We start from the raw sequence: 23,687 nt of genomic DNA, 5'->3' as shown, positions 1-23,687 counted from the left end.
GGTCTCTCCTCCACTCCCGCTGCCCCCGCCCAACCTCCGCCCCCGCTCCCCTGGGTTGGAAACTCCGCGGAGGAGCCCCGGTCACAATGGTGCGTTTCACGGTTTCCTCCACACACTTCACCGCGGGGAGGGGAACACGGGGGTGTTCCTTTCGTCTGCCCACGAGAAAGAAAGGAGCTTTGACAGAGGTAGTTATTTCTACCTAATTTACAACCCCGAGGCTCAGCGCTGCCGGCCTCGGCGGCCGCGAGCGGAGCGGCGGAACGTGTTTCCAGGCGCGGAGGCTTTGCCTAGGTAACCGGCCATGGGAGTGGGCGGGGGGGCGCCGTGCGCTCTTGGCTCGGCTGTAGGAAACGTGGTTTTTTTCCCCGCGAGCGTCCGGAGCTCCAGGGGAGCCCATTCCCTGAGGGGACGCACCCCTCGCCGGGCGGCGTCAGAAGCCGAGCCTCGGAGAAAGATTCCGCTCGAAAGGACCCAGGGGAGGGCAGGAATGAGGGCACCTACTGCAGGAGGTGTTGGAAGGTCGCTGGAGACCCGCATTAAAAATTCGGGGCGGGCGGGAAGCTCCTGCTACAGCCGTGGGAAGATCCGCCCGTGCTTGCGCTAGAGCGAGCGCAAGATTTCCGTTCGCTCAGCTGGGGCACGGCAGGGGCTGCGGCTGAGCGTGGCAAGGGAATCCCCCATTTCCTGGCTTTCCAGGGCTTCCCGGACCTGGGGGGTTCTGATGCCCCCTCTCTCTTCCTTAAGGCAAACCCCTGGCGCAGGGGCGGCGGGGAACGAAACTTAACACACCCCTCTCGGCCCGCGCACCCGCGAGGTTTTTTGGGTTGTGTTTTGGTTTTTTTCAGTTCTGTGTTCCCAACCCTCGGGAAATGAACGGGTCCTGGCAAAGGGGGCGCTGTAGGCCAGAGTTTGGGGCAGGGGATCCTTCCCCCGAGGCCCACGGAGCCGCGCTTCCAGCTACAAAGTTTCGCTGACGCTACGCGCAGAGCCGCCGCTCGCCCCGGAGCCGCGCTTGGCGCCCTCCGGAATGTGCCCCCTCTAGGCCGCCGGATGGCCCCGAGCCTCGAAGTCGCCCACCCTCAGGGATACCGCCTGCTGGGTGCAGGGGGCCTCCCTCCGCCCACCCCACCAGCCTGGAACTCCAGCCGCCTCGTCCCCTTGTTTCCAGCGCGGGCCTATTTCCACTGTGCCCTTTTGTTTGCTTGACCCCTGGCCCCCGAAACTCGCGGCTAATAGAAGCGAAGCTCCATTAGCATTTAGAATGAAAAGCGCAGACTTTCTTAATTCCTCGGGGCATTCACGCATTCGTTCCGGACCTTGTGCATTTCCTATGCAACGTGTAAATTTTGTATTCGAGGGCTTGGGGGGAGGACAGGAGTTGGAAAATGGCTATTTTCCGCTCGTGCACACTCACTGACCCCTTGAATTCGGGCGAAACTCTTCCTCAGGTGCTCTTTCTTTGGTTTTCCGGACTTAACGAGCTCAGAACCAGTTGTGGGGACAGAGAGATCAATTTCTGGGCGATGACAGAATACATTTTTTTAAGCCTAGGTTTAGGTGCCACAGAACGCCAGTGAGTGCAGTGTGTGCTGACAACCTTTCTGTGGCTCCCCGGAGGTGATGCCCAGGGACTCTGTTCACCTTAAGCACTGCTTTCTAGCCCTTACAATTCTTTGAAATTAATGTAGATAATAACATAGATATCCACCCCCCCCCATCAGCCCGCCCTCTCCCAAAACGCCCAGCCCAGACTGCGAAGACCCAGACTGGTCTCACTTTGAGCTCTGTCCTCTCTCCCGGTGCCCGCAGAGCCCACTGCGGAAGAGCGCAGTCCGGCAAGCCCGGGCCCTGAAACTGGACCCTCAGCGGAGCCGGGCAGCACTGCCACTGCTTCGCCTCGCCGGACTTCCCCGCCTCCTACCCTCTCAGCCTCTGCTGGAGAGACCCACAGCCCCACCATTCAGCGCGCAAGATATCCTCCAGGTAGGTCGGAAAGCAAGACCCCTTATCCCTCTCAGGTTTGGAGAGGTGGGGGATGGGGGGAGCCACACACCCAGCAGGCAGGCTGTTCGGACTTGCCCAGCGCCAGGACAGTGATTCCTGGCCACGCATTTCACAGCACAGGTGGCTTCCTTGCACGAAGCTCCTCTGGATACCACACCCTGTTGCTACCTAGTGGAGCAGCCAGATTAAATTAAGCCTTGCATTTCTCAAAAATATTGTTCCTAAGAAAAGTGTAATGCATATAAAAGATTAGGATCTTTTTATACATTTTAATGTCTTCATTTTTGCTCTCCTTTTAAATCCAGTTTATGCTTGTAAAAGTTATGGGATCTGGGATCACTTTGAGCAACACAGAGCTCATGTTTGTATAAAACCCAAATCATTTGGTGCAGAAGGTTGGATTACTGAAGCTCAGAGGAAAGAGAAAAAGCATTTGAGCTGAAAACCAAGGAGTAAATTCGATTGCAGGTTTTGGCTTGTTACACCTCTGTATGCATTTGCTAAAGAGATACCAGGTCCCTGGGCTGTGGTCACCAAAGATATACAGATAAACAGAACTTAGTCCCAAGCAAACTCATCTTCTAGCTGGAAACCTCAGAAAGACACAGGGAAGAGCATTGGGTAGGGACTGGCAGAGAAGGATGACAGAAGACTAATAGAGAAGTCTAGAGGTGCTGAAGGAAGGAGAAGAGACAGAACATCGGGCAGTGGTCTTTCTTTTAAATCATTAGCCTTTCATTTCACCCCAACAACAAGACAGCAGGAAAAGTAATCTTTTAACATCAAACTAGGGAGTATTTTTAAGCCCCTTCTTGAAAAATGAAGGCTTGAACTGGCCTTTCCTTATCACTCCTTCTTCCAACAGGCCCTCATCACCTTTTTTCAAGTCAAGATTTCATCCAATACACACATGACTCAATCAGATTTGGAAATGTGGGTAAGAGAAAGATGTCAAAGGAAATGTGAAGTACTCACTTTTTTTTTTTTTTAATTAGTCACAACTTCTATACCATAGACTCCAGGTAGAGGTTAAGCACTTGGGTTTCCTTCGGTTCAGAAAAACCAACCACCAGAAGCTGCCCATTTTATCATTTCTAGTTAGCCATAAAGAAAAGGAAATAATTAGATGAACATCCATTAGATCCAATCATTCTCAGGGCCTTCTCATCCAGCTCAACCTCTCTGAACAATAATAAGCCCCCAGGATACCCATCTCTTTGGGGATTCAACATGGAAACTAAACTTACAAAGCGACTGCTTTCTTTTCTAAAGGTACTCGTTCTTCTGCCATAAGAAAATTTGTAGACTAACTCACCTATCACAGTAGCTATGAACTGTTGTCTTAAAACAGCTACTGATATATTTTATTAGTCAGAATTGGAAAAAAATATATATATATATACTGTACATGGCAGAGAGCACGTTTGGTGGGTGTTGTGTTGCAGCTGCTGATCTTTTTCTTTGCAGATGGCACTCACTCCCCCGAGTCCATTTCCTGGGCCTGTGTTCCCACCTCTCCACCTAGCTGGCTGAAGTCATCAACAGGGGTCCACTTTGTGTAGGCTGCTGGCTGTGTTTGGAGAAATGGGGAGGGGGTGGGAGAAAGAGACCACAACGTGTGTGGGTAGGCTCAGTTGGCACTCATAAAATGTTAGAATGTCAGTCTACCTTGGCCAGTAAGTCCCACATAGGACACCTCCCCCCCCTTTTTTTTTTAACTAACTCATACATTTATAAATCAATGTGTGTGACTTGGGGGACTCCTGGCCTCTTACCCCAAAAATAAACCAACAGATCATTCACTGGCTTTCTTTTTGTCCTCCCAACTTGTGGCTGAGACCACACCCAATTAGTTTATAGGACTTAAAACCACTTTGTAAAAACATCACTGGGCTTATCAAGGAAGAAATCAAATTTTCCGGATCTGGTGGAGGACAAGGGCAAGGGAAGGAAGGTGGGCACAGAGGTCCCCAGGAGTCCCAGTTTGGGCATCCTCTGCCCCTTTGACGGTCTGTCAGGGATTCTGCTTTCTTCCCAGGAAAGAAAAGAAAGCATGGAGCTTTAAATCTATCCTACCAGAAGGAGGAAAAGATGTCACTTCCTATCCCATTTCCCAGATTAGCGAGTCATGAATCCAGTGCTACCTGTCAGCTAGGAGAGAGTGCTGACTTGCTTCTGAAAGACCGTTTTCCCTGTCTTGCAGATATGCCCTGCGTGCAAGCCCAGTATAGCCCTTCGCCTCCAGGCTCCAGTTATGCAGTGCAGACCTACGGCTCCGAGTACACCACGGAGATAATGAACCCAGACTACACCAAGCTGACCATGGACCTTGGCAGCACCGAGATCACGGCCACGGCCACTACGTCCCTGCCCAGCTTCAGTACCTTCATGGAGGGCTACTCGAGCAACTACGAACTCAAGCCCTCCTGCCTGTACCAAATGCAGCCATCTGGGCCACGGCCCTTGATCAAGATGGAGGAGGGCCGCGCGCACGACTACCACCATCACCACCATCACCACCATCACCACCACCACCACCAGCAGCAGCAGCAGCAACAGCAGCAACAGCCATCCATTCCGCCCCCCTCCGGCCCGGAGGACGAGGTGCTGCCCAGCACCTCCATGTACTTCAAGCCGTCCCCGCCGTCCACACCCACCACGCCGGGCTTCCCCCCGCAGGCGGGGGCGCTGTGGGACGACGCGCTGCCCTCGACGCAGGGTTGCATCGCGCCCGGCCCGCTGCTCGACCCGCCGATGAAGGCGGTGCCCACGGTGGCCGGCACGCGCTTCCCGCTCTTCCACTTCAAGCCCTCGCCGCCGCACCCGCCCGCGCCCAGCCCGGCCGGCGGCCACCACCTGGGCTACGACCCGACGGCCGCCGCCGCGCTCAGCCTGCCGCTGGGGGCCGCCGCCGCCGCCGCCGCCAGCAGCCAGGCCGCCGCGCTCGAGGGCCACCCGTACGGGCTGCCGCTGGCGAAGAGGGCGGCCGCGCTGGCCTTCCCGCCGCTCGGCCTCTCGGCCTCCCCCACCGCGTCCAGCCTGCTGGGCGAGAGCCCCAGTCTGCCGTCGCCGCCGAACAGGAGCTCGTCGTCGGGCGAGGGCACGTGCGCCGTGTGCGGGGACAACGCCGCCTGCCAGCACTACGGGGTGCGCACCTGCGAGGGCTGCAAGGGCTTCTTCAAGGTGAGCGCACGCCGCCTCCTGGCGCCCCTCCCCTCTGCTGCCGGCCGCCCGTGCCAGCCCCCAAGTGAGCATCCAAGGGGTGCCATCCTGTAGCCCTCTCTAGCACCTCACATGCACTCTCTCAGGGGGTTTTATTTATTTATTTATTTTTAAAATGTTTTATTTATTTCTAGGAGAGAGAGAGAGAGACAGCGTGAGCAGGGGAGGGTCAGACAGAGAGGGAGTCACAGACTGAAACAGGCTCCAGGCTCTGAGCTGGCAGTCAGCACAGAGCCCGACGCGGGGCCCGAACCCACGAACCGCGAGATCATGACCTAAGCGAAAGTCGGACGCTTAACCGACTAAGCCACCCAGGCGCCCCTCTCAGGGGGGTTTAACTTGAGGCCTATACAGGAGGCCAACCCGAATGGACTCTGGGGGGGCTGTGAACCGCCTGCCTTGGCTTTCCCTCATGAACATATTTTCCCCGAGAGAGCCTTCAGCAGATTCTCAAAAGGATCCTTGACCTAAATAATTCAAAAGCCTCCTCGTGTTCTTCTTCTGTCCAACCAGGGTGTCTGAGGGGATGGGACCTGTGTGCCAGGCCCTGGACATTTGTATCTCATTTAATCCTCATGTAAGAGCTGGGACTGTAGGATTAGACAGACCTGAGATTGAATTCTGGCCACCCAGTAGCTATTTTATTAACAGTGCCTTGAAAGTAGATACTAATTATCCTTGTTTCACAGATGAGGAAATGGAGGCTAGGAGATGTTGTTCAGCTACCCCAAGACACACGCTCAGAGCGAAAGGGAGGCAGGATGCCAACTCATGTTTGCATGATCCCAAAGCGTACACCCTCTTCACAGATCTGCAATGACAGAATAGACAGAAGTAACTGGCCGATGCACTTTGGGGCAGCTCCCTCTGTAGAAGATAGAAACTGGTGTCTCACCAATCCCCCCAAACTCTGTGCCACACGCAGTGCCAGGTGTAGGTGCTCTTCATTATCTCAGCCCCAAAGGAGACTTTTACAGTGAGAGGGGCTTCAGCCTCCCCCACACTTTACCTAGGAGGAAGCGGAAGCCTTAGAAGGAGAAGCCTTGTGCAATCCAGAAATGGTGATTTAGTGGCATGTTTGGCAGTTTCAGCTGGTTTCTCTCACCTCTTGAGGCCAGTGCTCTTTCTACCCCTGAGGGAGAAGAGGCCTTGTTCTCCTGCTGCTCTACTTTTGCTATTGACTCCCAGACTTCTTCAGACACTTAATTCTGTGCCACCCTCCCCACTCCCCTGACCATTATCTCAGGCATTTGCAAACCCACAAATGTTTTCCCACAAAAACCACTCCCTAGCCTCCAGTGCTGGGCAGGGTGGAGGGAGAGGGGAAGCTAAATGCTGATTGGGCAACTGGTATTGGGAGGGGGCAATGGTGTATATCTGAGAGTGTGCTAAAATTGGAGTCAGAACGCTCAAATAGGAGTCCTTGATCTTGTCACCTACCAGTCTATAACACTGAGCATGATATGCCTTTCTTCAGTTTTCCGGTCAGGTGAATAAAATTCAGAGAAGGGCCATGAGTACTAAGTTAGATAAGACATTTATGAATGCACTTTATAATCTTTATAGGGCAATAGAACACAGTTCATTATTAAATGAAAACTGCAAAGTATTTGTAAAAATGCACATGTTTGTGGATTGGTATACCTACTGGCAAGCAACAATTGTTTTTTGATCTGGAGTTAATAATCACGTGCTTAATTAAAATCTGCAGATATATGAGAGAATGCTTGTGGAAAGACCTTGCAATATGCTAAGTGCCATACAGGATAGTATGCAAAAGTATGTTATGTTAAATGTAGAACCCTCAGGTTAGCTTTTTTTTTTCTTTTTTTTTTTTTTTCCTGTCTTAACTACCCAAGCTTTACCAAGGTTACTTTCAAGTTAACCACTTTCCTTTAGCAGATTTCATTTTCACAGCATTTCGGTGGAAATGCTGGTGGGCAAGGACACAGGCAGCCAGAAAGGGTAAAAGAAAGGAAAAAACAATTAAGAGAAGTACAATTAACCCACAAATATAATCACCTCTGAATAATTGAGAGTTAACCAAAATACAGGAGTGGTAATACATTCCTAGTCTAGAAATGTCAATTACGTGTTCCCCAACAGCGTCCCTTTTCTGCAGCAATGCCTTGAAAACAAATCTATACTTGAAAGGGTGGGGGAAGGATGGGGGAGAACCACCCCACAGATCTGTTAATTAAAGGAACAGGAGCCGGTTTTACCCAGTGGCTTTCTACCATTAAATTGAATTCTTTAAAAATGTGACATGAAGTGCAGTTAATGATGGGCATTCAGTGATTGAACCATAACGATCTCTCCCTGTCCTTAAACTGTGCAGCCACACACAAATGTGGAGAAGCTTTCAGGTTATTGGGAAAATGTATACCTGAAGCAAAATGCTACCAGCACTCAAATTGGCAGATAGCCTTGAGGATGATGGCAAGAAATAAGAGTTTTCGAAATTACTGCATGTCCAATGAAAGAGAGCTTCATTCAGGAAACATAAGTTTCCTACCCTTACAGACTGTTGAGAATTTAAATGCTGGAAACTCAGAAATATGTTTGTGTTTTGGAATTTTGCATTTTAAACTAAATGGATCTGGCTTTGGTAGATTTTTTAAGTCTCATATAAGCAATTTAGAAACTATTTCCTAAAATGAAATTAAAAGGTGATAGGGTGAAAACTTATACGTGGGGACTGAAGATTGCTAAAAGGAAAAGACTGAAAGTAAATCTAGAATTTTGGACCCAAAATAGATCACCAGTCCCAAATTATCTGGATTTCTTTCCTTTTTTCTTTTTTTTTAATGCAACCCAGGCTTACCAAATAAAATCCAACTTTCTGCTCTATGTGGAGTTGTATAGATTCAGGTAATTTCTGAATGATTTCCCCCAAGTGGTAAATACGCATCCCTTTGCACAAATGTCCATAACTTTTAAAAAATCAATCATTTTTTTTAAAAATCTGGAGCATAAAATATGCTTAATTATTTCTCCAGGTGTCATTTTAAAATTATATGTGATTCTGAAGAATACAACATCATCTATACCTGAGTCCAAATTTTATGATGTGTCAGTTACAATATGGCTATTTTGATGTCTATGTCAATAGTCATTTTTGAAATGACCTATTAATGGGAGTTTTCACTGAAAATGTATGGCTCTCATATTTCTTTCTTTTACTCTTTTTTTTATTTTTCCCCTTATATGTGAGAGTGGTTTTTTTAGTAACCAATTGTCAGATTTTGCTTTGAAAAATCAGAAATGACCAGTTTATTATACATATTCTCTTAAGAGAATATTCTTTTAATATACATTATCTTAATATTTTGAAGATAAAATAAATGATATAGGCAGATTGAGTCGGGTTTTTTTTTTGCATTTAAACATTTCCTATATGTTTTAACTCGTCAAGTCCTCATTTTGCTTTTTACGATTTCATCTCTATTGGGGAACAAAGCCAGTTGCTGTGATATTTGACTTACAATAGTGATAGCCAACAAAGTACATCCCAGAGAATTTTGATTTTATTTTAATAAGGTCAGCAATAATCAGGGGAGTGGAACAAGTAGAAAATTGTTCCCAAAGGGATATTAAAAGTGGAGATAATCTAATCCTCCAAGGTATGATATGTTGACCTGGTAATTTCAGATATGATTTTATCATTCAGACTTGGGTGTCTCCTGAGACTTGCTTCAGAACAATCCGAGATGATTTTCATTGTCAGCAGCTAACACTAATAAAATTGTTTTTCCTGCAGGCTAGCGTGTTAGGAAATTAAATTTATCTAATTATACGAATTGCACTGTCGCTTTTCACATTGTAATTAAAATACATCTTGTCAGGTCCTACCTCTTTCCAGAAACTATTAGTTGACTATCTCTGTATTGTGTTTTCTCAGAGAACGGTTCAGAAAAATGCAAAATATGTTTGCCTGGCAAATAAAAACTGCCCTGTAGACAAGAGACGTCGAAACCGATGTCAGTACTGTCGATTTCAGAAGTGTCTCAGTGTTGGAATGGTTAAAGAAGGTACGGACATGATGCTTTTTGTTCAGCTTGCTTATACATATTCTTAGATATCACTGAAAAAATGTTAATATTGACGCTGGGATGGTGAATTTTCCCATTTTCCCTTTCTTTCCAACATTTTATTTTTCTGGTGTATATTAGCATTTAAAAGTAGCTGAGGACCACTTATTCTAATTTCTCAAAATCAATAGAGAGCTTGTGTACACACATCTCTGTTCTATTTAAGAAGGAGACTTTTAGGGCTAATTCATTACCAAATGTAAGTATGGGTGACTTTTATTCTGCTTGTTTCAACTCTCATTAAATCATTGTGCACATATTATTCCAAACTTACTGCCACTTTTAAATGGTTGGTCCCATTAATGAATGCTCCATTGTAATGTGTTTTGATCCCTTTTTGTGATTTATGGCTCTTCATGGATATCTTTGAAGACATTTTTCTTTCTTTCTCTTGGCATCAGTTGTCCGTACAGATAGTCTGAAAGGGAGGAGAGGTCGGCTGCCTTCCAAACCAAAGAGCCCATTACAGCAGGAACCTTCTCAGCCCTCTCCACCTTCTCCTCCGATCTGTATGATGAATGCCCTTGTCCGAGCTTTAACAGACTCAACACCCAGAGATCTCGATTACTCCAGAGTAAGTTTTATGATGTCCTGTTTTTTGAATGGATGATCAGAGTGTCTATTCATGATACTAGTAATAAGAGTGGATTGAATGACTTTGTGCCTGGCACTGTACTAAACAGTTTTCATACCTCTCCTATATTTCTCACTTCATTTAGCAATTCCAGTGCATCCACTGCACCAATCATTTTTGCCTTATTGGATCTCTAAATGCCTTAACAAATGGCCCTAACGGTGCTGCACCTGTCATACCATTGTTGTAGGATTCCTGGTGGTTGTGCCAATGAAAATCTGCACAGGTGAATTGCAGTGTGTAGGCTTCTTTCATGGTTTAGAGGAAATGACTACTGTTTTTTTTCATATTGTGATCACACCATCTGGGTGGGCCTCAAGTTATCCTTAAGCAGTTTACCCAATTGCATCGGCATTGATTGACCGGCTGCTTATTCAGAGGGATTAGACCACTAATGGAGAGGAGCAACCTCTGGCCTTGACATTGGGAGGTGTCAGGGACACTGGGATGGAACACCGCATCTGCTGCTTCCTGCCTGTGTCACCTGGCTCCTGCTCTTGGCTTTCTCATCCCTACAGTGGAGATGATTACAATATTTAACCCCAGTGGGATGTTTTGAACATCAGTCACACCAGAATGATGGTTTCAAAAAACGTAAATAAGCACCAATATTGTTATTGAAGTCAACCGAAGCATATCAATATTTTTATTTCATAGAGATGTAGTAAAATATCACCAGCTTGAACTGTGAAAATTTCCAGAAATTTGGATAACACAGAGGAGGACCACGAGAAGGGATGTTCTGAGCAAATGTATAAACTTTACTGAAAGGCAGTTTTGACAAAGACTTAGAAGAGCAAATTTCTAATAAGACGGGGTCTCACCAGACAGGGAAAGAAAGGGGGAAAAAACAAAGTTATTGAGCTATTTCTACATGCTAGACATTGTGGTATGTTGTCTCATTTTATCATTTAAAAAAACATAAACGGTGAGGATGGTTACCCCCTCTCTGAGACAAGAAAACTTGTAAACACAGTTTGCACACAGATGAGAGAGAGCCCAGTCGAGGGATCTCCAGTTGGTTGATCTGGGCCTCGCAGCTACTACCACATTGCCGTCCCCAGGTCTAATCAGTATTTCAGGTTTCTGATGGAAGAGCTGGCAAAGAGAGTGTGTGTATCTGCTTCGTGCTCTCCTTTTGGGTTGCAGTGTTGACAGAAATGAAGGGGTGATTGGTATACCTGCTGTGATCCTCCTTCCCTCATCCTCACCCTCATTATAGGCGGTGAAGCCTCCTCTCCACACCTGATCACAAGACTTCATATGAGAAGCATGGTAGATTCTTAGCACCAAAGGTTGAGGACTCTTATTCTGATTACAAGTAGCATCTCTTAACTAAAGTCAAGTCTCAAATAATAGTTTCACAGAATAATGCAGTGGTTAAGGGCTTAGGCTTTGGAACCATGCAGGCCTAGATGAAAATCCAAACAACCATCATTTAGTAGATGGGTGACCTTGAGCAACTGATTAAACCTTTTAATGCGTCAGTTTCCTCGTCTGTGTTATGGAGAAATAACAAGAATATCTACTTCCTGGGGTGGTTTGTGAAGATGATACTTATCAAAGCTTTAGCATAGTACACTGTACATTATCTCCTTGACCAACCTTTCTTACTTTACCATTTGTTTGAATGTATTAATAAATGTGAACATGATAAATGTCAGGCACCATCCAGCCATACCATTAAGTTAGGTGTTATCTGTTTCACAGATGAGGAGATTAAAACTGGGAAAGGTGAAAAGAGTGACTTGTCCAAGGTCATCTAGCCATGTGTCAAAGAGACAATTAGAAGCCAAGTGTGTTGGACCCCAAAGTCTGAGCCCCTACATACCCATACCATGTTTCACTGTGTCTCTGGTTTCAATGAGCATGGGTGCTAGAAAGGCATTTGGGAATAAAGATATCTCCTCCCTGAAACAACTTTGGCCTTCCCTGATGCAATTAGTCTGAATTAATGAAGCTGTTCCACACTGCCTACACTGAGGCCACAGCACACAGGCTGACATTGTTCCGGCATATTGGAAATCACTATTGATGATCAGTGCAGAGAATTTAGGCCCCAAAAGTGGTTTTTTGGCCCCAAATTATCCATTTATTGGTGTACATGGCCTAATTAGTCATTCAGTGGCAAACCCTCTCCAGCACTTTGAATTGTCCCAGCTGGGAACTGTCTCCACACAGAAAAATCAATCCAGTGTGTTTGCTTGCCTCTGCACTATTCAGTGTGTTAGACTAGAGTCATCATCCTCATCAACAAACATTTATCCAATTTAATTGTTAGCTTTGTCCAAAATAGCAGATTGACCATGCCAGAGTCTGGGTCACATTGATACTACCTTGGGAACCTTGCTCAATTCTGTAAAGCATATTTATTTTAATTGCATTGTTTTGGAATCAGATTGAACCTCGTAACTTGGATTCTCCTGCTTTTAGATAGCTTTACAAAATTATCAAAACTTGGACTGAAATCAATTAAATTAAAAGACTTTTTAAAAATACAGTGAGTTTTCATCAAAAACTTGGATGAAGGCATGGAAGGCATGCTGATCACATTTGCAGTTGACAGAAAGCTGGGAGGGATCGCTAATATGATGGATGTCAGTATCAACATTCAGAGTGATTTCGACAGGTTGGAACAGGATGGGCTGAAGCCATCACGAAGAAAGTTAACAAAAATAAATATGAAGCTCGGCATTTAGAATTTTAAAACATGGGAGAGCCTTGGCCCATCAGTAGTTCATGTTAAGATCTTGGGACTTTATTCCATACACACTATGAACAATAAAGTATATGTGTGGTGGAAGGAAGGAATGCTAGATCACACTGGGCTGCAGCGGTAGAAGTATAGGACCATAGACTCTGTCCTGGGAGACCACACTTCAAGGATTAAGTCCAACCTTAAGTTTAAGAGTTTAAGAGGGATGTGGACATCCATTTCTGGAAGTTTGTAAGGGATGGTTGGAGAAAATGAAGATACCTGGACAGGAAGGGAAAAGGTTTGGCAGGAGTAGGTCACCCTTTTACCCTGTGGAAAGAAGACTGTTGCTCCTAAGGGCAGATCTAGAGGGAGAAGAAGGGGGCCCCTTCCAGTTCATTCTGAAGATAAAGATGAGCTCTGTGAGCCATAAGAGCTGCTGTAGAAGCATAAGTTCATCAACACAAGAAGTAACTGAGAAGGACACAAAGCAGGATTTCCCACATGCAGAGAAGTTATTTTGGATATTGAATTCCTTCCAACTCTTAAGATTTGATGATTCTGGGGGTTACTTTATTGTCCCAAATGCAAATGATTTTTCACTTATATGAATTTATATTTATATATACATATATAATAATATGTGTTAACTTGTTATTTAACAAGATTGAACTTGCTTTGTTCTCTAAAAAGCATCAACATAACATGAATAAAGTAAAATGAATTTATTGAGTGCCTACTTTGAGCTAGGCACCATCACATATGTTCTTATACAATTTCACTTATGCCACAGTTTTATGTGTTATAATTTATGGTTTCAGTAATTTTTTTAGGAATGTCATTCATTGAAACTCAGTTTTCAACTCAGTTTTCATTCATTGAAACTCAGTTTCATAATACTTGCTATTTATATATATATATATAAACGTATATATATATAATATATAATATATATATATATACGTTTATATATATATATATATATATTATATATATACGTATACAAAACTGGAGGTGACCTTGAGATCATCTAATCCAATCTCCATATTTTCAGAAGAATAAATAGAGGCTTAAAGGAGGTTAAGAGCCTTGCCTAACTAAGGTCAGTGGCAGAGCCAGGGCTAGATCTAAATCTCATCACTCCAAGAATTAAGTTTCTATTTCACCATACTGCCATTTCTATCTAATGACAATTTACTAAGGTTTTTTAAATTTATTTTTTTAAATTTATTTATTTTGAGAGAGACAGAGACAGTGCGAGTGGGGGAGGAGTGGGCAGAGAGACAGACAGACAGCAGACAGAATCCCAAGGATTGGGATAAAAACTGTGAGATCATGACCTGAGCTGAAAGCAAGAGTCAAGTCAAACACTTAGCCAACTGAGCTACCCAGGCACCCCTTACTAGTTCTTTTTTAACTAGAATTTTTTTTAAGTTTTTAGAAATTACAATAATAGTAAAGTATGACCATTGGTTTTTTTTAAAAAAGCAATACATTTAGAAGAGGATAAAGTGAAAAATGAAAGTCTCTTCTTCACTTATTCCTGACTAATCCCACTCCTCAGCGGTTAACCAATGTTAACAGCGTGTATATCCATAACTTATTACATTTAAATAAGAATTCACCCTGTCAGGTTTGCATCAGACAGTTGATTTGACCAAGACATCTTACTGACATGACTATGCCCTGTGAACCAGGTGAATAGAGAAAGGAGAAAATGTTTGCCCGCAGGTGTGTTCTAACCTTCTTATTCAGGCATGTGTGCCTTTAAGGTAGTAAGTGGGTGGGTTTTCCTCCTTTGTGGGAAAGGGAGGTTGAGGGGTTGTGTTCCAAGTCACAGAGGGAATGCATGTTTTAGAAGCCAGAGAGAGAGAGAGAGAGAGCTCCTCGCTCTGTGAAAGTGTTCCTGGCTCTGGGACCTTCACTACTCCTTTGGGCCAAGCTTCTCTCCTTCAAAAGTGAGCTCAGATCATTGTATATCAGGGCAGTCAAAACATGTCATGTTTGATTTGTTTCTCCTCGAAATGTAGCTATTCTCTGTCCCACAGTTGCTTTTCATTTAGCAATACAAGTATGTGTAGATACTGGCCTTGGCTTCAGAGCCTGCATAATTGCTAATGAGAAAATACACTTAACTTCCTCATTAATTGGTCATTTCAAGTATTTTTCCGCAAACTAGGATGTTGCTTGGTAATTGGTGTCACTCAGTGTAGTAGCAGACTCCAAATGCAAGAGATGCTGCTGGGATAAAACCAGGCACCCGCAAATGGCATTTAAATATGTTAACGAGATAGCCTGAGAAACAAACGGGGCGAATGCTTGCTAGACTACAAAGTAAACACTATAAAGACTCTGCAAAAAAAAGTGCTTTCATGAAGCTACACAGAAAACCCTCTCAAATTGCCAGCAATTCGCTAGACAATTTCAGGCCAGTTCCTGAACTGCGGTGGGCTTTCGTTTCCTCATCTGAATGGTAGAGATTGGACTAAATGCACTGCCCATGATCCCTTCCAGCCTTCTCATTCCCTGACCCTCTGAATTACTCTTGCTGTAATTTCACTGAGGGTAGAGCTCAGCGTTCCCCAAAGTGTGGTGTGTGCCGAAGGACCCAGGGTGCCTGCTTAAAAATTCAAATTCCTGGGCCACACCCAGACCTACTGAGTCAGAACGGGGAGCAGGGGAGGAGGCAGGCAGGAATCTGTATTTTTTTGAGGGCTTTTAACTTTTATTCTTTTTTTTAAAAAATATCATTTATTGTCAAGTTGGTTTCCATACAACACCCAGTACTCATCCCAACAACTGCCCTCCTAAAGGAATCTGTATTTTAACAAGTACCTCAGACGACTCATTGGCACACTAAGGGTTGAGAACCACCAATATAGTTTAATAATAACACTCCAGTTTTACCTGAAATCTCCTATTTCCCAGAAGCCTTTTGTGAGACTGAGAAGGGATGAGCAATAGACATATAAATTTTCCAGAGAGTAACTAAGTCATTCAACAAATATTTATTGAATAGCTACTCAGTGTTAGGCCCTGTTCTGAAGCAGCGGACACATTGTAGAGCCAGAGAAGTTCCCACCCTCACGTAGCCAACATGAAGAGAGAGAAAGTAAGCAAATGTGTAATTGCAGTGATGCCATTAGTGGGAGGAGAGGAGAGGAGGCTTTTTTGGTTTGGTTTGGTTTGGTTTTTTAGCACGGGTGGCAGTTAGATCAGAAAAGAAGAAATTTGGGGGGGAAAGTATTCATTGCCAATTTTTAAAGTGTCACTTTTTAAACTGTAAGAACCTGAGAATATGTGTACATAGTTTGGCTCATATAATGATCACATCTAAAATGTACAAAGAAATATAATATAAAGACCCAGGGAAAAATAACGTTCTACGGGGAGATAAAACGTTCTTAGGACATTTTACATATTTAGCCTGGCCTGGCAGTGAGAGAGTAAATATCAGATTCCCTTCTGCTACGAAAATGTCACATTGCTGATGCAGGGCTGGCATTCACCAAGGGTTTCACTTGATTCCCATCCGAATAATTTATTTTAGGCCAGGGTTGTTTCTGAAGTCTGACCTACACAGCCATATTATTGCCATATGGAAACTAACCTCCATGGTTGTTTTCAGCTCTAGATTCCCATTCTAGATAGTTTGGAGAAACTTCCATCAGACATTAGTTATATTCTCTTCTAAATGGCTAGGAAATGTAATACTGTGTCTTTGACTAGAGGTAAAGCCAGATTTTTGACAGATCAATCATGCATATGGGCTGGAATAAAAAGCATAAACAGGAAAAAAGATTCATTTAAAAAAATTTTTTTAATGTTTATTTATTTTTGAGAGAGACAGAGAGTGTGAGTTGGGGTAGGGCAGAGAGAGAGGGAGACACAGAATCTGAAGCAGACTCCAGGATCTGAGCTGTCAGCACAGAGCCTGATGTGGGGCTCAGACTCACAAACCCTAAGATCATGACCTGAGCTGAAGTCGGTCACTTAACCGACTGAGCCACCCAGGTGCCCCAAAAGATTCATTTTTTAAAGTTGTTCTTTATTTCACTGAAATTTGATTGGAATGATCAATAAGCAAGTGTTTCCAGGTTTTCTCTGGTGAGCCCCAAACCTGCCTAGCCCAGAGATAGAGTGATGTAGAGGAGAACAGAAGCAGAGAATAGGGATCTGCTTCCTCCAACTCCAGAGCCAGTATGCCTTGGCAACGTTTGATAAAAACTGCTAGGCCAGGTGAGAAAGAATATACAATGTTTTATTCTGTTTCTTTAAATCCTACGTTCAGTAGAGGCAACGACGCTGGGTTTGTCTTTTCCTCTATCATTGGATGCTGACCCACCAGTCACCCCCAAGTTACCGGTGGCTCAGGCTGAATCCAGTTTGGCCCCAGACTTCTGGAACGTGGACCAGAACCACTGCAGGTGAAGCCCAGAGGGTCTGGCTGGAGTCTGGCACGCCAGGCCTGCTGGCTTTTCTCCTTGCTGGACTCCATCAGAGACAACCACCCATGCAGGGTAGGCAGGGACTGCATCTCCCTGTGTGCAGGATGCATGAAATGTGAGCCCAGCAGGGACGGAGCCCTGCAGAGGATGCTGGGCAGAAGCTAAGCACTCCAGAGGATTCTAAGCAAATATTGAAACCAGAGGGATTATTGAGTTGTGAGCCACCGTTTCAGAGAAGTCAGTGCAGGAGGGAGCTGCTAGGTCCCATTACTAGGGAAAGGTTTACAACCTTTGGTATTTTTAACCACACATACTGTTGTTTCGTGTACTATTTTAAAACAAAATAATGCTGACTCAGTGTCAAATTCCAGGCAGTAACATCATACCTGGTATGATTAGCAACAGTTAGAATCATCAAATGCAAGAACCCACATATGGAACATTCGCTAGGATGGATGATAGTCTGGGGCATAAAACACACCTTAACAAATTCCAAAGAAAACAGACAATGTCTGTTGTCAAACCACAATGGAATTAAACAAGAAATCAATAAGAGAAAGATAGCTGAATGCCAAGAGCCAGATGGAATCTTAAAAATCATGTAGCCCAGTCACTTCCTTCTCCAGAGAAGTTAAGTGACTTTTCTAGGGCTGCACAGCAAGTGAAGACCAGAGCCTGAAGGAGGACCCCTTGGCCTGCTGCCTGGCCAACATTCTTTTCTCTACTTCAGTTATCACTCAGGAGTTTCACATGTAGAGCTATCAGCTTCCTAAAGGGAATTTTCCTCCTGTCCTTGGAGTCATATGGAATTAGATTCATATAAGAAGAGAAAGAAAAAAAAAATTAATTAATTATTTAATTAAATAAAATCCCTTTCTCCACTCTCCTCCAGTTAGTGGTGTATGTGCTGAAAGGAAGTGTTGGGAAGTGTCATGACCCCAGCATCATGCTGATATCCTGACTGTCTGTAGGAAGAAGGATTACTTCCTTCTCCCAGGCTTTGCTTCTGTGCGGTCCCAGCACATCACAGAAATATCCAGGACTTCCTAGAATCCAAGCCCCGGATGGGATTATTGAGAGTGGAGAAGTCAGGACTAGGATCCTAGAAAGTCAGGGCTGAGAATTAGAAACCTTCTGGTTCAACCCCTTCCCCCATTTTATAAATATAGAAGGGGAGGGACAGTGTTAGTTCTAAGTATCATAATCGTTATCAGTATCATCACTATCATCATCAGTCACCTTCCTTGTGCTGAGCCCTTCAAGGATATTATCACATATAATCCTTACAAGAGAACCTTGAGGAGAGCTATGATCCCCATTTTACAGAGGTGAAAACTGAGGCTCAGAAAAGTGAAGTCTTTTACCCCAGGTAACTGAAGTAAGTGGCAGAGCTACATTATTTCACAAATTAGGGTCCTGGACAAATCTAGGATTAAAGCAGCTGGGCTCTTCGACTGATGGTGTCTTTTGTTATTTCATATACTTCCTGGGAAGGTAGAAAGGGGGAAAAAAAGAGACCCAATTGAGAGAAGTGTCTCATTTCCTCATATGTAAGACCTCAGTTCGTACCTGGTGCTTACGGGCAGTTCTTCCCCCGCCCAGTCAGGTTAGGGCAAACCTAGGCAGTCCCATGACTATTCTTTCATTGAACACTATTCAACAACAATTTATTAGGGGTCCATTATCTGCCAGTCACTGTGCTGCTGGAGACCTCCAATTAAAGCAAAGCAAAATGCTTTTTAAAAGTATCCCACAGCTACCAGCTTGGAACATCAGACATATTAACAGCCAGGAAGAGTAGGAGCGGAACACACAGCCATATTTAAGTCTTCACTGAACCACTGTTGGTTGTATACCTTGGAAAGTCTCTTAACCTCTCTGAGCCTGAGTCTTCTCATTTGCAAAGTAAGGATTAAAATCCACATCCCAGGAGGAACTGAGAGAAAGAAAGCAAATGCACACCAAAGGAAATGATACGCATACTTACATGTGTGTTTCTGCAGATCTCTTAAGTCTCTGTGTTGTTGGTTGTCCCGTGATTATTATCTTGCTGTATCAATCTTCCTGCTTAACACGAGAAAGTTTTTTTTTTTCCTCCAGTGGCTCAAGCAAAACCTTGACTCTATCAGAATATCCAAAAGCTGGGCAGGAACTTTATTCCTACTTGTACCTTTCTTCTCCTGGGATCCTTTAGATCAGTGCCATGCAGTGATGGAAATACTCTATACCACACATGCCTTTGATCACTTGAAATATGGCTAGTGTGACTGAGGAACTGAATTTTCTGCTGTATTTAATTTTCATTCATTTTAGTAACCACAAGTCCTGAGTCTGATGGCACATAACTGCCTAAGCCCTGCTAAAGACACACCCTCCCCTTCCCTTCCTGATTTGTTATGTTGTCAAAAAATCCACATGCAGCAAGCAAAATTCATTCTCTTCTCCTGTTGGTTAGTTCTGTGATTCCTAGACTCCAGTGTGCATGAGAATCAGCTAGAGATCATAATAAAACAGTTTCTTGGGCCTACCCTCGGAGTGTCTACTTCTGCAGGCCTGGAACGGGGCCCAAGATGTTCATTTCTGGCACATTCCCAGGGACTACATTTTGAGAACCATGGCTTAATGAGCATCTTGCTTAGAGACAGCCGTGCTCTCCTAGAATTGGTAGACCCTAAAGGCCTTCTTGGACACAAATCTCTAAGGATAATGGTTCTCAACAACAGCTGCTCTTTGGAATCACCTGGGGAGCCTTCGAAATTCCTGCTGACCAGTCCCCACCCCAGACCAGTTAAAGTAGAATCTCTGTGCCTGGGAGCTAGACACAGTGTTTTGTGAAGCTCCCTAGATGATTGCATCAAGATTGAAAACCACTGCACTAATGGGACTTAACCAGATTTCTTTTGTGTGTGAAGAGGTAACAAAATTTGCTCTGTTAACATTGTGAGAATCAGATGAGACTAAATGCAAAAAAAAAGAAAAAAAAGCGTTGGTAACTGTGGGACCTAAAAGTGAGGATTCAGGCACTGACGGCCAGGGAAGAGCCAGCTTGCTATGGCTGCTGCTGCTGCTGTTGCACGGAGATAATGCTGCTTTGTGCTCTTTGCATTCCAGTACTGTCCCACCGAACAGGCCGCTGCGGGTACAGATGCTGAACACGTGCAGCAGTTCTACAATCTCCTGACAGCCTCCATCGACGTATCCAGAAGCTGGGCGGAAAAGATTCCCGGGTTTACTGATCTCCCCAAAGAAGATCAGACATTACTTATAGAATCAGCCTTTTTGGAGCTGTTCGTTCTCAGACTTTCCATCAGGTAAGCACTATCACTTTATCTGTTTCCAGTCCTCTCCTTGCTTTGAAGAAGTTGGAAACCTGCTGTAACTGAGTCATCGGTGAAAAGTTTGCTCAGGAAGGAAATAGGAAATTTGGTCAGGCATTAAAACACCGGGCGGTGGGTAGCTCACCAGACTGGTAGCCAGGACTCCTGGGTTCTAATCTCAGTTCTAATATGGACTTGCTATAAGACCCTGAGCAGGTCAGCGGCCTCACCTGAAGTTCACTTCCCTTTGTAAGATGAGGCTAGAGTTGTTGATCTCTGAAGCCCATTGCAGTTCCAGCATTCTGTGATTGTACAAAGGTTCTCTCATGGTGCAAAAGGTATTTCCTGGCAGCAGGTATTTGTTTTCAACATTGCATTTACCTCACGGGTTTCTATTTGACAAGTTACTACCCTAGTACACCAGCTGGGGTTCTAAAGAGTTTGCACAGCTTCTCAACCCCCAATGCCTACTGCAGGAGAGTAGCTTCTGGTTCAAAAGATGTGTGTGGTTCAACCTATCATATTCGGTGACACCAAAGACAGAAAGGCAGTGATTTTTCAAAGAGCTGGAACCTGGGATCTCTCTAAGTAAGCTTTTTCTGCGGTGTTACCAGAACCTCTTGTTTAAACTGCAGATTCCCATGCCTCCATTCCCAGCTATTTTGGTTTGGAGCTACCTTGGAGGAAGTTCAGAAATCTACATTTTTAACTCACGTTCCAGCAATTCTGAGGCCAGTGGCCTGGGGTCCATGTTTTAAACTCTGAGATTGAACCATTTTGTCCTTTGTGTGCCTCTGTGGCAGGATCTGTGAGAGAGAGAGAGAGAGAGGTGGAGTTCCAACTAGGGAGTCAGGAATTAGCATAATTACGGTGAGGCCCGTGTGCACAGGAGCCAAGCCAGAAGTGTGACTGTCACCTGGTAGGCAGACAGCAAAGGACTAAGTAAGGGACAAGCTCCATGCAGGCAGGTGCCATATATGCCCCATTCAGCAAGTTTTCTCCAGGGCCTGGCTCCAGGAGTGGCATATACTTGGTGCTCAGGAAATACTTGCTAAGCGAACGAATGAATGAAGCTGCTCATCTAAGAAGCACAAATAAAGAGATATTAACTTATTATTGCAAAAGGCTACATGAGATAAATGTGTAACAAGAGACTGGAAAATTAAAGGAAAGGTAAGATTCAAGTAAGGACCACAGAGAATTCAGAATTAGTTATACCTTTTACTCTTTGAGCTCCTCATGGGTTCCAGGCACGGTGCATGGTCTTTCAGATCCTTTATTTTATTTCATTCCCACAACAATCTTAAGAGGGAGCAATTGGGATTCCTGTATTACAGGTAAGGAAAAGGAGCAGTTAAAGGAGGGGCGTAGGCCCTGAGGCTAAGCAGTGACATTCAGGTGTTCCAAGGTACCTTTCATGAGAGAAGAACGAGGTGATGATGGACATAATATAAACTATCCGCATATTTAGAAATAGCCCCGCACAGGGGCGTCTGGGTGGCTCAGTTGGTTAAGTGTCCGACTTGAGCTCAGGTCATGATCTCGCAGTTGGTGAGTTTGAGCCCCATGTTAGGCTCCGTGCTGACAGCTCAGAGCCTGGAGCCTGCTTCCGTTTCTGTGTCTCCCTCTCTCTCTCTCTGCACCTCCCCCACTCATGCTCTGTCTCTCTCAAAAATGAATAAACATTTAAAAAAGTTTTTTTAAGGAGAGAAGGATATGCAAAATAACGACTGTTTTACTTTCAGTCACTTTTCATTTTTGTGATTGACTTCTGGCAGTTGCAAGGACTTGGTGTTCTTGGAGTCTACACCATGGAATTGTAGTGTCTAGTCTCAGGTCTTATCAGTTTTTAACATTTAAGAGTAAGAAGGAGAAGTCCTGGCCAAGGAGCCCTAAAAGGAACAGGCTCGCATTGCCTACAGAAGGAGGCGGTGCACGGTGCTTCACAGCCATCCTCCTGGAGTGCCTGCTCCTCTGGGTCCCATCCCGGGTGGGACAGCAACTGATTCTCGTAATAAGAGTGCAGGTGCTCCACCCCCAGCTCCCCAGGGCTGATGCTCACCAGGAAAGGTAGCACAGACAAGTGGTGATGGTTGTTTATCCCAAGAGCACAGTATCGTGCATCAAGAGTGGGCAGGTCCCACAGCTCACACTGCCGGGTTCTGAACGCTGCCCCGTGTCTGCTTAGGTGCCTGTGTGTTATGGTGCTGGCCAGACTAAACACACCCATTTAATGTGTCTCTCTCTCCCACCCGCCGTGACTTTGTCTTGTAGGTCGAACACTGCGGAAGATAAGTTTGTGTTCTGCAATGGACTTGTCCTGCATCGACTTCAGTGCCTTCGTGGATTTGGGGAGTGGCTCGACTCCATTAAAGACTTTTCCTTAAGTTTGCAGAGCCTGAACCTTGATATCCAAGCCTTAGCATGCCTGTCAGCACTGAGCATGGTCACAGGTAAGCACCAGCCTGGTCACCAGAGTGACTGTGTCCCCACCCCCTTCCTCCCCTTTCCTGTGTTAAGGTGGGTTCTGGCTTTGCTGTCTCATACACACACACACACACACACACACACACACACCAGTAAACTAGGATAGTGACTGCCACTTTTCTAAATTCTGCAAAGTTTAACCTTGTTTAAACAAAGAAACATATATCTGCAACTTATTGCCATGAAGCTTCAGGAAAAATCTGAATTTCCACAGAAGCTCTGTTGACAGTTGGACCAACTGCTTCTGGGTTATTTTAACATGGGGTTTTTGAAGGAAGTTTACCTTAACCAGACGGTTCCTACAGGGCAGAAGGGTCAAGTCTTCCTTTCTCCCTGCCCTTGGTCGGTGACCCAAAGTAAAATCAAAACATGTGAAACATACCTTTATGTATTTACAACTTTTAGTTGGCAACTTCAGCAGAGAACTGAGAAAAATAGATATTTATGAAAAGCAAAAATGGCTCAACTCAACAATTTTTAAAGGTTAAGAACCAGAAGCAGGGTACCTAGGTGGATCAGTCAGATAAGCATCTGACGTCAGCTCAGGTCATGCTCTCACAGTTCGTGGGTTCGAGCCCCGTGTCAGACTCTGTGCGGACAGCTCAGAGCCTGGAGCTTGCTCCAGATTCTGTGTCTTCTTCTCTCTCTGCCCTTCCCCCACTCATGCTCTGTCTCTCTGTCTCTCAAAAATAAATAAATACTTAAAAAGTTTTTAAAAAACAGCCAGAAGCACAACCCATATTCAATCTCTGTGTTATGCCTTCCTCCCCCTAGATGCCTCTCCCT

At 44.8% G+C, this 23,687-nt stretch overlaps 1 protein-coding gene across 2 annotated transcripts in view; it reads left to right on the top strand.

Moving 5' to 3' along the window:
• Positions 1-1,874: 1,874 nt before the first annotated feature.
• The window catches only part of NR4A3 (nuclear receptor subfamily 4 group A member 3), a 38,349-nt gene continuing 16,536 nt past the window's right edge, over positions 1,875-23,687 (top strand). The window contains exons 1-7 of one of the 2 annotated variants that reach the window (XM_039256568.1): positions 1,875-1,986; positions 2,873-2,944; positions 4,211-5,190; positions 9,131-9,260; positions 9,722-9,894; positions 20,209-20,408; positions 22,689-22,867. In XM_039256568.1, the coding sequence (XP_039112499.1) occupies positions 4,213-5,190; positions 9,131-9,260; positions 9,722-9,894; positions 20,209-20,408; positions 22,689-22,867 (1,660 nt within the window). In that variant the 5' untranslated portion in view covers positions 1,875-1,986; positions 2,873-2,944; positions 4,211-4,212. The remainder of the gene's footprint in view (positions 1,987-2,872; positions 2,945-4,210; positions 5,191-9,130; positions 9,261-9,721; positions 9,895-20,208; positions 20,409-22,688; positions 22,868-23,687) is intronic. The other variant, XM_039256567.1, reaches the window with a different exon arrangement.

Source organism: Hyaena hyaena, unplaced genomic scaffold (assembly GCF_003009895.1).
Source record: "Hyaena hyaena isolate Hyena2069 unplaced genomic scaffold, ASM300989v1 scaffold_572, whole genome shotgun sequence".
Taxonomy (NCBI): domain Eukaryota; kingdom Metazoa; phylum Chordata; class Mammalia; order Carnivora; family Hyaenidae; genus Hyaena; species Hyaena hyaena.
The sequence above is the reverse complement of the archived record's forward strand: the minus strand, read 5'-3'. Positions and strand labels throughout refer to the sequence as shown.